This window comes from Lissotriton vulgaris, chromosome 1_2, assembly GCF_964263255.1.
Source record: "Lissotriton vulgaris chromosome 1_2, aLisVul1.2, whole genome shotgun sequence".
NCBI classification, from domain to species: Eukaryota; Metazoa; Chordata; class Amphibia; order Caudata; family Salamandridae; genus Lissotriton; species Lissotriton vulgaris.
In genome coordinates, this window is record NC_141686.1 from 126,736,703 (window position 1) to 126,749,164 (window position 12,462).

General features: G+C 45.7%; 1 protein-coding gene across 1 annotated transcript in view; it reads left to right on the forward strand.

Annotated features, from left to right (window-relative positions):
• AGK (acylglycerol kinase) overlaps positions 1–12,462 on the forward strand; it is a 226,117-nt gene that overhangs the window by 18,061 nt on the left and 195,594 nt on the right. The window contains exon 3 of the mRNA XM_086952969.1: positions 6,825–6,904. Coding sequence (XP_086809095.1) covers positions 6,825–6,904 — 80 coding nt within the window. The remainder of the gene's footprint in view (positions 1–6,824; positions 6,905–12,462) is intronic.

A 12,462-nucleotide genomic window follows, 5' to 3' on the forward strand; every position in this document is an offset into this window, starting at 1 on the left:
CCCTTTTGCGAGTCTGTATTAGCGATTATTAAGGATTCACTATTACAGACTCGCAAAACGGGATGCATGTAGAATACGCAATATTTTTAGCGATTTCTACTGCTTCCTTATTTGCGATTCGCAAATTGCGAATCGCAAATAAGGATGCTATTTCCCATTCATTCCTATGGGCCTAGAGGCCCATAGGAATGAATGGGGAGTCGATCCTTATTTGCGATTAGCAAATAGCGAATCGCAAATAATGATGCGATTTCAAGGGTGCCAGGGTGTCCAAAGGACACCCTGTAGCACCCCTGAAATGCAAATGTACACAGGTGTTGCGCACACACATGTCCAAAGGACATGTGTGTGTGTAACATACAACTTATAAAAATGCACTAAAGTGCATTTTTCTAAGTTTTCGCTATTTACCACGAAGTTACACTTCGCAGTAAATAGCGGCCCCATATTGCGAATTCGCAATTTTTAAAAGGTTTATGAATAGCATTTAAGGAATCTCTAATTGAGATTCCTTAAATGCGATTCTTCGCAAATTAGCGAGTTCTGTAATTGCGATTTTTGCATTTGGGATGATGAATCCCAAATGCAAAAATAGCGCTTGCAAAGGGTCCCTTTGCGAGCCGATTTTACTTTGATGAATCAGGCCGTATGCTGGGAGACTAGGATAGAAAGCAGCATTGGTGTGGAACAAAACAAGGGCAGGATTATGGTGCATCTTGTGTTTGGAGCAAGTGAGCCCATTCCTCCAGTGCCATATTCATGCATCCGATTTAATTCTTCTGGTTCAGTGGGGTGTTCTGACTCTGTTTTGTGCCAATGGCACATTGCAATTTCAGGGCCCCATCAGCCATACTAATATACTTCTCACCAAGTAGCCCACTAGTAGTAAACCAGCCTCTGTGGTGAAGATCACAGCCTTTAGCTCTTCTCACTGGAAACTACGAGTTGTTGTGGTATGTTATGCACAGCTTTTAGGATGTTTTTACTAGGTTTATGGTGCCATAGGTAAAGTGGCTCATGGTTATGGGGGTGTCCAGTCAACCCATTTCAAGCTATAGGCAGTGGAGGGAGGGAGGCAGGATGAGTGCAGGGCTCGACAAAAGTACTCGCCCGCTCGCAAATGCGAGTCAATTTCTTTCAGGGCGAGACAGTTTTCAGGCCTACTTGACCGGCCTGGCGAGTGAGCTTTGTCGTTGTGCTAAAGTGCAGTGCCGGAGAAGTCTTTAGAGGGCAGCTGGGTGAAATGTTCAGGAACTCCCGTGACAAAATGCGGGAAAAGCAAAGGTGTTGATTGGCTGATTGCAACGCGGGCTCGGTAGGCTGAGGCCTAGTTGCAATCAGCCAATCAGATGGTTGCTAATCGCCGCACAGTAAAGTTTACAGACTTCTCGTTGGCTGATTACAGCCGCAGCAGGATAAGCGTGTAAACTGCTTTTGCCAACCCCTGTTCCCAATACACTTAACCGGAGGCAGGCCATGAACGACACTAGTGCCCTAGCACCTTGGATGTTTTATCATGAGCCTGGGAGCCCTGCGAGTGGAGCTTGGCCTGTGATATAAGCCTGCGCCTGCCGAGGACGGCTCGATCTCTCTGCTGGGAACCCTAAGGTATGAGCTTGGATGGGAACACCGCCGCGGGTCAGGGGCTCTTGCTCCGATTGTTGGAGAGGGTGGCTTTGAAGGGGATTGATGCCCAGCGGGGGCTATTGTTACGCTTTTTATTGTTTCAGACTTCAAGTCTTCTGGAAAAGCACAAACTTTCCGGCATCGTAAATAAACTGAGGTGACTAGAAATTAGCATTAGACATAAAATTAACGTGTGCATTAACATTAGCACTGCTAACTGCCTGTGATCAGAAGGTTGATAGTGCTCAGAGAAGCACAGCTAGATGAGGCACATGAGAAAGGTTTGAGATTTTGAAACTGCGAAGCATTCATGATATCTAATTAAAGGCGGCACAGGCAGCCAGAGAGTACTGCACGTGCCTCGTCCAATGGTAGCACACGAGATGCCAACAAGCTGCCTGCGGTGCCCATTAAGGTGCCAGATGTCAGCGCAGAAAAGTTTGTGTTTTCTCACAGCTTAGAAGTTGGTTTACCCAGCTCTACAAGGGGGGTGCAGTCAGGGGTGCACCAGCGGGATGCAGAGGGTAAACAGCGCCCCTCGATTCCCTCTGTTCTTTTAATTACAAAAATATTTAGCTGCATAATACGATCTATGGTAAGGAAGGAGTGAATGGGTGGGTTGGGAAAGATAAAAGTGGTATAAAAATAAGGAGGCTGGAGAAAAGTGGACAAGAACCAAAATATATGTCCACTCCAAATTGTACAACCAATCACGTTAAACGCATCTCATTTTATTTCCCTGGGTGATTTGTAATTAACTGTATATGAAGCATGGCCGTTCACAAGGAGGACCTGGCTGGCGCCGACTTCATTAAGTTGAAAGGCCAGGCCGTGAAGCACACCAGGAAGTAAAACATATGTAATGGGCAGATTGTACAATCTATGGTGTGTAATCGCACTGAAAGGCTTCACCGTCGCTTGACAGACAGGTCCCCATGTCAGCGACCTGGAAAGGAGAGTGATGGAAAATGACGATATCATGTCATGAGCAAGCACTGCAGTATTGTTTGTGGCCTGGGATGTGCTTACACAGCATGCCTGGTCGGATAGCTGGGACATAAAATACAATGCAAGACTCCGTAAAAACATTCCAGTCATACAGTTACTTCTGTCCCGAGCCATGGCGCGGTCTGCCCTTTCCAAGGCTGTGCTCTAGTACGTTTAAGGTACAGTAGTGTACCGAGTACTGGGAAGAGTGTTTATCCGGGGCTGTACTACTCTAATATGTTTAAGGTACATCGGTGAACCCAAGTATTGCTAAGTTTTTATTTTTTGCAGATTCATATAGCGCTTACTCGACCTGAAGGTATTAGAGTGCTTTACATGAGCACCAGTTACGTTACGGGACACACTCATTTTTGTTATGCACGGGGAGATTAAGTGATGCAAAGAGTATTCATTATGTACCACCCTCCCCCATTATTCAATACAGTTAACATTAGAAACTCTCTTTACCCCCTCCCCTTGGGCAGCAGCGCAGGTCCAATCCCCTCCCCTGAATGGAAAGTTAGAACTGTCCGTTGCCAGCCCATTCCCCAACAAACCCATAACCTGTACAACATCAGTATCCAGTGCACCATACTCCTCATTTTGTTGTGCTTGTTTTGTAGCTTAGGTTGGTGCATAGTATCCAATACTCCATTGTTTAATGCCATGCAAGTGGTCGAGCAGACAGAAGAGTACGAGGCTAAGGCCTCCAGCTCTCTTCCTGTGTCTCTGCCTCCTAGGAGGGAGGAGCGAGGCCTCCCGCAGACAGCGAATTGCTTAACACCGTAGTTCCCACTCTACCCCCATCAGTAGCTTGTATACTGCGGGCCACGCTCTAGTGTGTGTTATGTACAGTAGTGTACCCGAGTACTGCTAAGAGTGTTTATCTGAGGCCGTGCTCGGGTATGTTTAAGGTTCAGTGGTGTACCAGAGTACTGCTGAGAGTGTTTATCCAAGGCCGTGCTCGTAACTTTCAAAACATTGCAGTGAGAATAGTAATGAGGCAAAAAAAATCGATCATGTCTTACTGGTCATAGACCAACTGCGCTGCAAATGTTTTGAAGAAAATGTGAATACAACCAATTTGTGGGTCAAGTGCATTGATGTTAGGTCGAGTAGAACATTCTGGTCACTAGACCTGCAGGTCAAGTGCGATTTTTAAGATTTGTCGAGCCCTGGAGTGGATAAGCTTAAGGGCTGTGTGGATAAGCTTAAGGGAAGCCGTTGTGCATGGTAAGACTAGAGAATTTTGGTCTATAGTTGGTAAGGGATGTGGTGTCAGAACTAGTCCTCTTCCCATCCCCATCTCTGAAGAGGTATGGTCCTCTTTTATTTTGAAGCTATATGCTGGGAATGGCACATTGGCTGAGGATAGTGGGTTTGTTCAAACAGTTGATGGTCCTATTGACTTCCCATCAGAGAAAACTATAGAACTGGCCATAAAGAACATGCGCTCTTCCGGAGCAATGGGACCCGATGAGTTACCTATGACGGTTTTGAAGCAGGAGCCTTCTTTATGGAGTAAGATACTCTATCCATTGTTTAGATCGTGTTTTGTCACTAAAACGGTGCCTGCCTCTTGGAGGGGAAGTATACTGGTCCCAATTTTTAAGAAGGGAGCTAGGGACAACCCCTCGAATTACCGTCTGATAGCTCTCCTTGACTCAATCGGAAAAGTTTTTGCAAAATGTATTTTAACATTACTTTACGAATGGGTCGAAGATATTAATATCTTACCACTAGAACAAACTGGTTTCCGCAGGGGGCACGGTACATTAGATAATCTCACCGCCCTACAGGTGATCTCGGACAAATACATACACGTTCGAGGGGGGGTGGTGTTTGCTGCGTTTATTGATTTCTCCACAGCGTCCGACAAAGTAGATCGTCGTACGCTGTGGAGAAAATTAGCAGCATTAGGTTTACCATCTTACTTATTGGATCTTGTACGTGCTCTTCACACGGATACCTGATGTCGTGTGCTTCAAGGTGGAGAAAGGGGTCTCTCGCAATTAATTCCATCTCTGAACGGCCTTAAACAAGGTTGCCTCCTGGCCCCATTATTGTTTTTCCTGTATACTGCAGATCTCCCCGCTTCCCTGTCTGCTTGCGCGGGCATTGCTCCGGTGGTGGGGGGGGGGTTTCCTATCTCTTGTTTGATGTACGCAGACAATATCCTCGTCCTAGATTTAACACCTAAGGGTTTGGCTAATCGTCTGCAGGCTTTACATTCATTTGCTGAGTCCCATTTTATGAAGATTAATACATCCAAAAGTAAAATCATGTGCATTGCAGGAAAAAAGAAGTGTAGATCTGAAAATTTTGGATGGTCTATAGGTGGCCAGAAATTAGAGGTAGTCAAATCCTATACTTTTTTGGGTAAAATAATTGCGGCCAATTTGAGTGAGAAGCCTCATATCGAACATAGTTCGCGTAAAGCCCTCGCACATGGCAAAGGTTTGAATTCCCTCTATCTCGCCACTGGTAAAAGACATTTTTCCTGTCTACTTGAGGTGTTTAGGGCAAAGATTCCTGCTACGCTCTTATATGGAATAGAACTTGTAGAGCTGAAGCATTGGGGTTTCTGCCACACTGTTGAAGGAAAATTATTAAGATCTTTATCCACCCTCAACACCGCTTGCTCCCTGGCCGCATGTAGGCTCGATTTCGGCCTTAGGAGCAGCTGGGTTCAGGGACTATGTGCTTTGGTAAGATGGGTGGCATGTTTGGCCAGAGCAGAACCGGGATCGTTGGGAGCTCTTCTTAAAGGAGAATTGTTGGGCAACTTTAAAGAGTTCTCTCAAATAGTAAGGAATTTTAGAAGAGCTGTATCACTTCTAGAGGTGGATGAAAGTGTTTTATTCATACATTCCCACCCTCCTGTCCTGCCTGCCTGTTTCAGCTTAAAAACCTTGCTGAAACAGGCATCGTGGGAACTCTGCTTTAAATCGGATAAGAATGTATTACAAGAAAAGGGGGTGGTGATCTCCTTCTTAATTCTTACTCTATGAAGCTTGCCCAACCATATGTCACATGGAATATTCCACATGGAGTCCGAAGACTATGGTTTCTCCTAAGATATGATTTATTGCCTCTAAATTTACTCTTATCTAAATGGTATGGATCCTCTCCGATGTGTAATCTTTGTAATATGAGTGCTCAGGATCGAACTCATGTTCTGTTGATATGCCCTGCACTGCGCTCATTGCGGTTGAAATGGTTAAAGCCAATATGTCTCCAACTCTGTATTTCTAATGTAAATATCTTCCTGCAGGCTTTGTATTTCCCCCCAAATGAAATGTTTTGCTTCTATATTTTTAATTTTTTAAAAAGTTTTTTAGCTATTTATTAATGAGATATGGAGGTGTTTGGTGTTGATTATTCTTGTCTGTTGTCAATCGATGCAAACTGTCTTGTGATCTTTTATTGTATTTTATCTCTTGTCTGTAATTGTACTTCGTTTTTTATGTTGCCCTCTTTGAGAGCCAAAACATAATAAATAAAATTGTGAACTTGAAGGGAGGCAGGGAGTTCTAGGTAAGGAAATGTTTAACAGATCCATGAGAACTGGTTAACTAAGCAAGCATAGTATTACATAGAGGAAACTAGTGATGAGGTCCTCCCAAAAAGATTTTCAATTCCTAGGAAAGAAAGTTTGTCTGGTTCACCGTGAAGTAATCTCCATGTAAGAAAGAGTGATGAGTTATTTGGAAGAAAATATGATGTAACTTCCCGGGTGCCTTGGACTGTCTTTCAAAGGAGCAAGCTGGTCAAGGTGCAAAATGTATAGGTTGTTTTGCGATTTAGTAGTTGCATATGCAACTACTTAAATTGTTCTATGAACTTATTTAACACAGTTATGTGTTGTTACGAGGTTGTAGTGTATTACCATCCCATTCACATGAGGAGGGAGCGTATGCTGGGTGGGAAGCGAGGGGCGTATGCCTGGATGGAGTAATTGCCGACAGATCTTGTCTATTCCTCTGGCTCCCTCCTGGGAGGGGGGGGGGTCTCACTTTAGATGGAGGGTTTCTGGTCCACCCCCAAACTGGAAGTAACCATGTGGAGTTGCCTTTTACTGCCAGGCAATGGGACATCGATATGTAAAAAGATACTGTTCAAGTAACCCAGAGCTTGCACCTTGTTCCACATTTGACTAATAGGGTGTCTGCACTTGCTGAAGTTGTGATACATTTTTGTTAACTTTTCAGGTGTTTGGCAGCCAGCTAATCCCTCCAAATGTACATGTGCAAAAAGCAACAGTGTTTCTGAACCCAGCAGCCTGCAAGGGGTAAGTGCTGCTGGACGCCACTAAGATCACGCCTTAATTCCAGGTGTATTTTGTAAGCAGACTTTGTTTCAGCTAACTTCTCTCCCTCCTTCCCTGTGTCTTCCAAGTCTATGGAAATTTATGTTGTGATTAAATGTCAGCAAGCTTTCTAAGCATGTGAAGTGTGGATTTTCATTATGGAACTTATAACTCACCCATTGATCTCCTTAAAGAGTCAGGGTTGTACCTAAAGAGTTAATTTTGTGAGCGCTGCTTCAGCTAATATTCATTGAGCTGTTTTGTGGCTCTTGTTTAACACAGCCACTTGGTTTTCGCAACACATGATTCCCATAAATGAAGACCATTTTAATTTCAGTGGTTTTTTTGTATAATTTACACAGCAGCGAAGCAAGACAGTGCAATTAGAAAACGTGCAAGGAGACAGCATCTAAAAAATGGCATGAAATGGGTTCAAAATAACATGTATAACCCCAGAACACTACATGTTGAAAACCTGGGGATACCCTAGAAAGGGGAGTAATAAGGAGTTGAGAAAATACTTTCATTGATAACAAACCTAATATGTACCCTCCCTTCTCCCACACCAGTAATAACTAAACCCTCAGACCATCTTTACTGAAGTTCCCCTCCCATCAGCACCTTGAGGATACCCCCAGTAGTATCACCATTAGGACTCCGTTATACAAAGACTTAAAAGTGCCCAGAAAGGCTGTGGTGGACTCTGGTTGGGAAAAAATTATGTCACTTCTGTTGGGACATAAAAGACTGTCACATGTTGACAAATGTGCACCCTTTCGCTGGGTGCCCCTGCTGCAATGATGTCTGGATCCCTGGCACCGACTATTGATGTCCTGGGTGAACCCGGATCATACGTGTGCTTCATGACATAAGTCTGTCTGACAAATTGTGGTCTTTGTGGTCTCAAAGGGGTACCCAAACCGCTACCCTCATAGCGGTGAAGGGCTACTGCCTTTTCCAGGAGTTAAGTAGCACAAGTGCAGTGGTGACCGCTTAATCTGTAGTGATCAGTAGAACTGAAAGGGCCTATTTACCTGTGTCACTGGAGTAAGGCCCACTCGTGTAAAGTTCCACTACTGTGTGCTTAACTCACCCTTACCTACTTCAAGTTAGTATGTAGTGCTGTGCAACACCCATGTTGTTGCATGAGTGTGCTGTGTTTGTGTGCCTGTGAATGGCACAAACATGGAAGTCTATCGGTTCCCATTTGGGAGACCGAGAGCTGACTAGAGGAGGTAGAGGAATCCCCCCCAGACAGATTTGTGGAATGTTGCATTCCGGAGTGCCGTGTGGAACAGGTACACTTCAAAGGGTTCCCTTTGTTTCAGGTAGAGGTCATTGGAAAGGGGCCTGGCCACATCTCAGAAGAAGATGGGGCTGATAAGTGAATCTTAAAGAGTAGTGAATCTTAAGGAGTCAGACCTTGTGTAACCTTTTGATGTACATATCACCATGGCTGACATCCAGGTGTGAACTCCCATGGCCTGTGTGGTGGGGTATCCGATTTGGAGCCGCTCCTGCTATGACAGACTGTTTTCTGTAGGCAGGGCAGGACAAATGAGTGGTCACTTCGAAAGGACCACATCCCCAATACATACATCAAAGACTCATCCCCTAAATCTTATTTTAGATCTTTAAAGGATAAGAATGGGAGATCAAGGCCCTCACAATTGTAAGCTGCAAAACAGCCAGTCAGACTGCATGCCAACGAGGAGACGCTCCGCAAGACTTCTGTCTATTACCATGACTGGGATCTAAGGTCTGCCAGTCTCCCAGCCGGGTGAGGGGACATCACCCAGGGAATTCCAAGACCACTTACATCCTTGTGCCTGGAGCACCAGTGGCGGCTTGCTTACCAAGACCAGTGTGCCCTGTGAGAAGGAGGAGAATGCTTGTAGGGAGCGAAGTCCAGCAGTGTATCCTGGTGTGTGGATTCACTTAACGAGGTGTGAAAATACGGCTGCTGCACCGATCTGGTAGTCTCATGTGTGCAGATGCAAGTCAGTGACCTTGAATGCCAGAGAGGGGGCCGCCCTGAATTTAGCCATGCTTGCACCTATAGGGCGGCAACCTGTGTACGGAGTAAAGTTGGCAAACTGCACCCTAGGTGGGGCCGTTGTGAAGATTGCATGACCTCGGTGGCGATCGGGCTGTAGCTGTATGCTATGACGAGGAAAGTTACTGACATGCCAATCAGGCCTTTCCCATGTGCGGAATAAGATCGGTGAAGCAGTCTGCCAGAGATAGCCACTGTGAAGTACAAGGAATAAATCCTGGTTTGTCTTTAATCGAGAGGAGAGGACACTTAGTGACCTGTGACTGAGGATGGGAGCGATCGCCCCTAACAACCTCCCTCCCCCACCTGTGAGTAGGATCAGAGGTACTGACAGTTTCACCAGAGAAAGTGGCATGGATGCTCAGCTGTTACCCCTGCAGAGCCATGAGTGCTACTTTCTGTCAGCAGCTACTGCAGACCTCCGCAACATCCCAGAGTGGCATGGTCCCAGGGACTTCAATAGCTCAACCCCTGAAGGAGTGGGTAACTCTGATCAGAGGGGGTAGATGGGGGGGGGGTGTAATTTGTTCTGCTACATAGAGCATCGGACCCTGAAATACTTTGGAAGTTTCGGAATACGACTGGTGACATTTGGACCACTACTGGAGTTTCACCTCTGTCGCCTATAGTGAATGAGGAATAACCACAACCATTGGCATACATTAATTATGTCTCGTGTATGTACCGATCGAATTCTAGAGCCCTGACCTCAAGGGACTGTGTGTATTATTTGTGAATGCTGTATTTTTACTTTGTGTTCGCATATAAATATTTCTTTCATTAAAGCAAGTATTTGACTGGACAATCATTTACTGCTACTATTGAACGTATTTTGAGTTGTAAGCCTGTCTTCACCCCTTCCCCCTGCTTCTACCTTCCCCTGATAGGCCTTGGCCTGCTCGACCCATTCTACTGCTGCAATGGAAGTGCTGAAGGGGTACTTGGCCCAGTTGCTAAGGACCCATAATAAGTCAGGCAGTGGAACATCAGGAGTAAAAGGCCTCAACCCCCACGGTTGTGCCCAGTAGCTTCTGCTTGCCCCATGGCCCTTTGAAAGGGGTTCTGACAACTTAGGATGCTTCTCCACTGTACCAGGAAGCCCAGCGATGCTGTCTATTTCTTTCGCCGAAATCACCAGCATTGCACTTTTCCTATTGCAGAGTACCAAGACTCAGATGTGGAAAACACTGAAGGCTAGCATCTCTCATCTCTACCACTTTCTTATGCTGCACTGTACGTAAGACTTTCTTCCTCCAGTTTGCAGACCTTCACGCAAGCATCACTCTTCCAGCCTTGAAGGAGTTGTCAGTATGGTTGTTTAACACAAGGCTGTATGCAGGTCATACCAGGTGTTGCAACCTTTTAAAATGCGTCCCCATAAAATCCACATATCCTCTCCATCCACCAAAGATTTATTTAGGACCTGAAGTGGAACCTCAATGCTAGAAGAAACACCTCTCTAAAAGATCAAGTAGTTAAGTCTGTGACTGTAACTTCACGAGGAATGCTGTCACATTTGATTTGAAGATGATCACGTCCTGCACAGAAGAGTTAAAGTTAAACACTTGGCTCTCCAGTTCCCATATATCATCCTGTTCTTGCTCTACATCATGCACTTTCCAGTAATGTAATGTATGTAATGTATAGGCATTTATATAGCGCACTACTTACCCGGAGGGTCCCAAGGCGCTTCGACCGCTGCGAAACCCTTCCTGGCTTCCCTGAGAGATGGTCCCTTAATGGGTATCTCCAGGGTGAGACCAGGCATCCCCGGCGGTCTGGTGGGGCCGTTAGTGAAGATGAGGCAAGCTAATGCCCAGAGTTGCCGAGTGTGATCGCTGATCAGAGTGGGCACCGAGGCGAGAGAATTATCGAGTCCGCTGACCCTGGTCCAGAAACCTGCCGCGCCGGGAATCTTTTAATTTCTGCTTGTCCTCTTTCCTTGCTCATTTTGTTTTGCTGGACTTCACTGGCAAGTTGTCATGCAGGGCATTTATGGCCACACATGAGGTTACTCGCCACCTGAAAATATTGTGTCCACAAGGCTGCTCTATGTCCTTTTCAAGAAGCACTGGCTGTTCTTCAGAAAAACTCTTCCTAGTGCTTATAATCTTCATGATGCAGTACTGTTGAAATGCAGTTAGAAAGTACACAAACTCTCACGAGACTTGCTCTGTAGGGAACAGTAGTGGAGCCAATGTGGGCCTGCATGAGCTCTACAGATTCTAGACCAGAGGTTGTCAACCTTTTTGCTCTGAGCACCAATACACAAAATGTGTTGAAGTCCGGACCCCATCCAAAACTTTATGGAAAGACTTGGGGCATAGGGAGGGGCTAAGCTGAGCATAGGAGGGTGGGACTTAGGAGGAGTACTTTTTTAGTTGCTAAAATCCACACTAAATGTGACCTTCATAAAAGAGCAAACACATAAATGGTTAATTGATCTAATTCTCCTTCTACACTGACGATAGCTATGGTCTTGACTAGAACGCTGCCCTGCTGCTTCGTTTAGCCCTTCCCACCAAGTCTGGCCATCGCCCCAATCTTGAAACAGACTATGTCCCTTTCCGAAACAAAATAGCTCCCCCATGTTGCCCACGTCTTTGCAGCAAGGGTCCCCTTAGCCACAATGCTGTGCCCATGTCTTTATTGTAAAGTAAGACAGTCATAATTGTGACTTCTGAGCTCCGGTGCCGCGGCACCTGCCTCACTTATGAGAACTACCTGCCTTGCAAAATGAAATCCTTTTCTGCCCCTTGTTAAGTCCCCCATCCTCCTTTCTGCCATCTCTCTGAAGCCTAAGCTAAAGCTTCTCCTCCGCTTCAGTGTTTACCTCTCTTAGGATATTGGTTTGATACCCAAAGCAACACTGGCACACCAAAAGTGCACTGAGCCTTAATACAAGCAAGGAATGATTGTAAAACAGTCATAAAATGGGTTTAATTGGGCCCTCACACCTCTGGGCCCAGTGCCACTGCACCTGCAGCTCCAGCGAAGCCTACTCCTCTTCTCACTAAACTTGACCTTCACTCCTAGGCCTGAACACAAAACAGCCTTATCTACCCCTTTGTGTAAAAAAAAAAAAAAAGGGATTATACCCAAAGGTTGTCCCTCTATTATTCGGGACCTGTTCCCTGCACAGCAAAGGAGATCTGGGCCCCAATGCTAACAGGGAAGATGGCTCCCCATCTCCCTCTGTGCTAGTAACACATCCATAATTGGATTGTAGTTGCCCCTCACACCATTGCCCCAGTGGCAATGCACCTACTGCACCAATGGTAGTGGTGGCCCTTTAAAAAAAACGGAGCCTGCATTCTTCTTTATGGCCTCTGCCTGAGGATGCAGTCTCTGTCCATTTGTAAACAAAAATATTAGATCCCACATAATGCCCACCTCTCTGGGCCATCTTGTTGATGCTATGTGTGGATGTTGCTCCTTTTCGCTTTCTCCTGGGCCATTACTCTTATGCCCTATGGATCTGGAC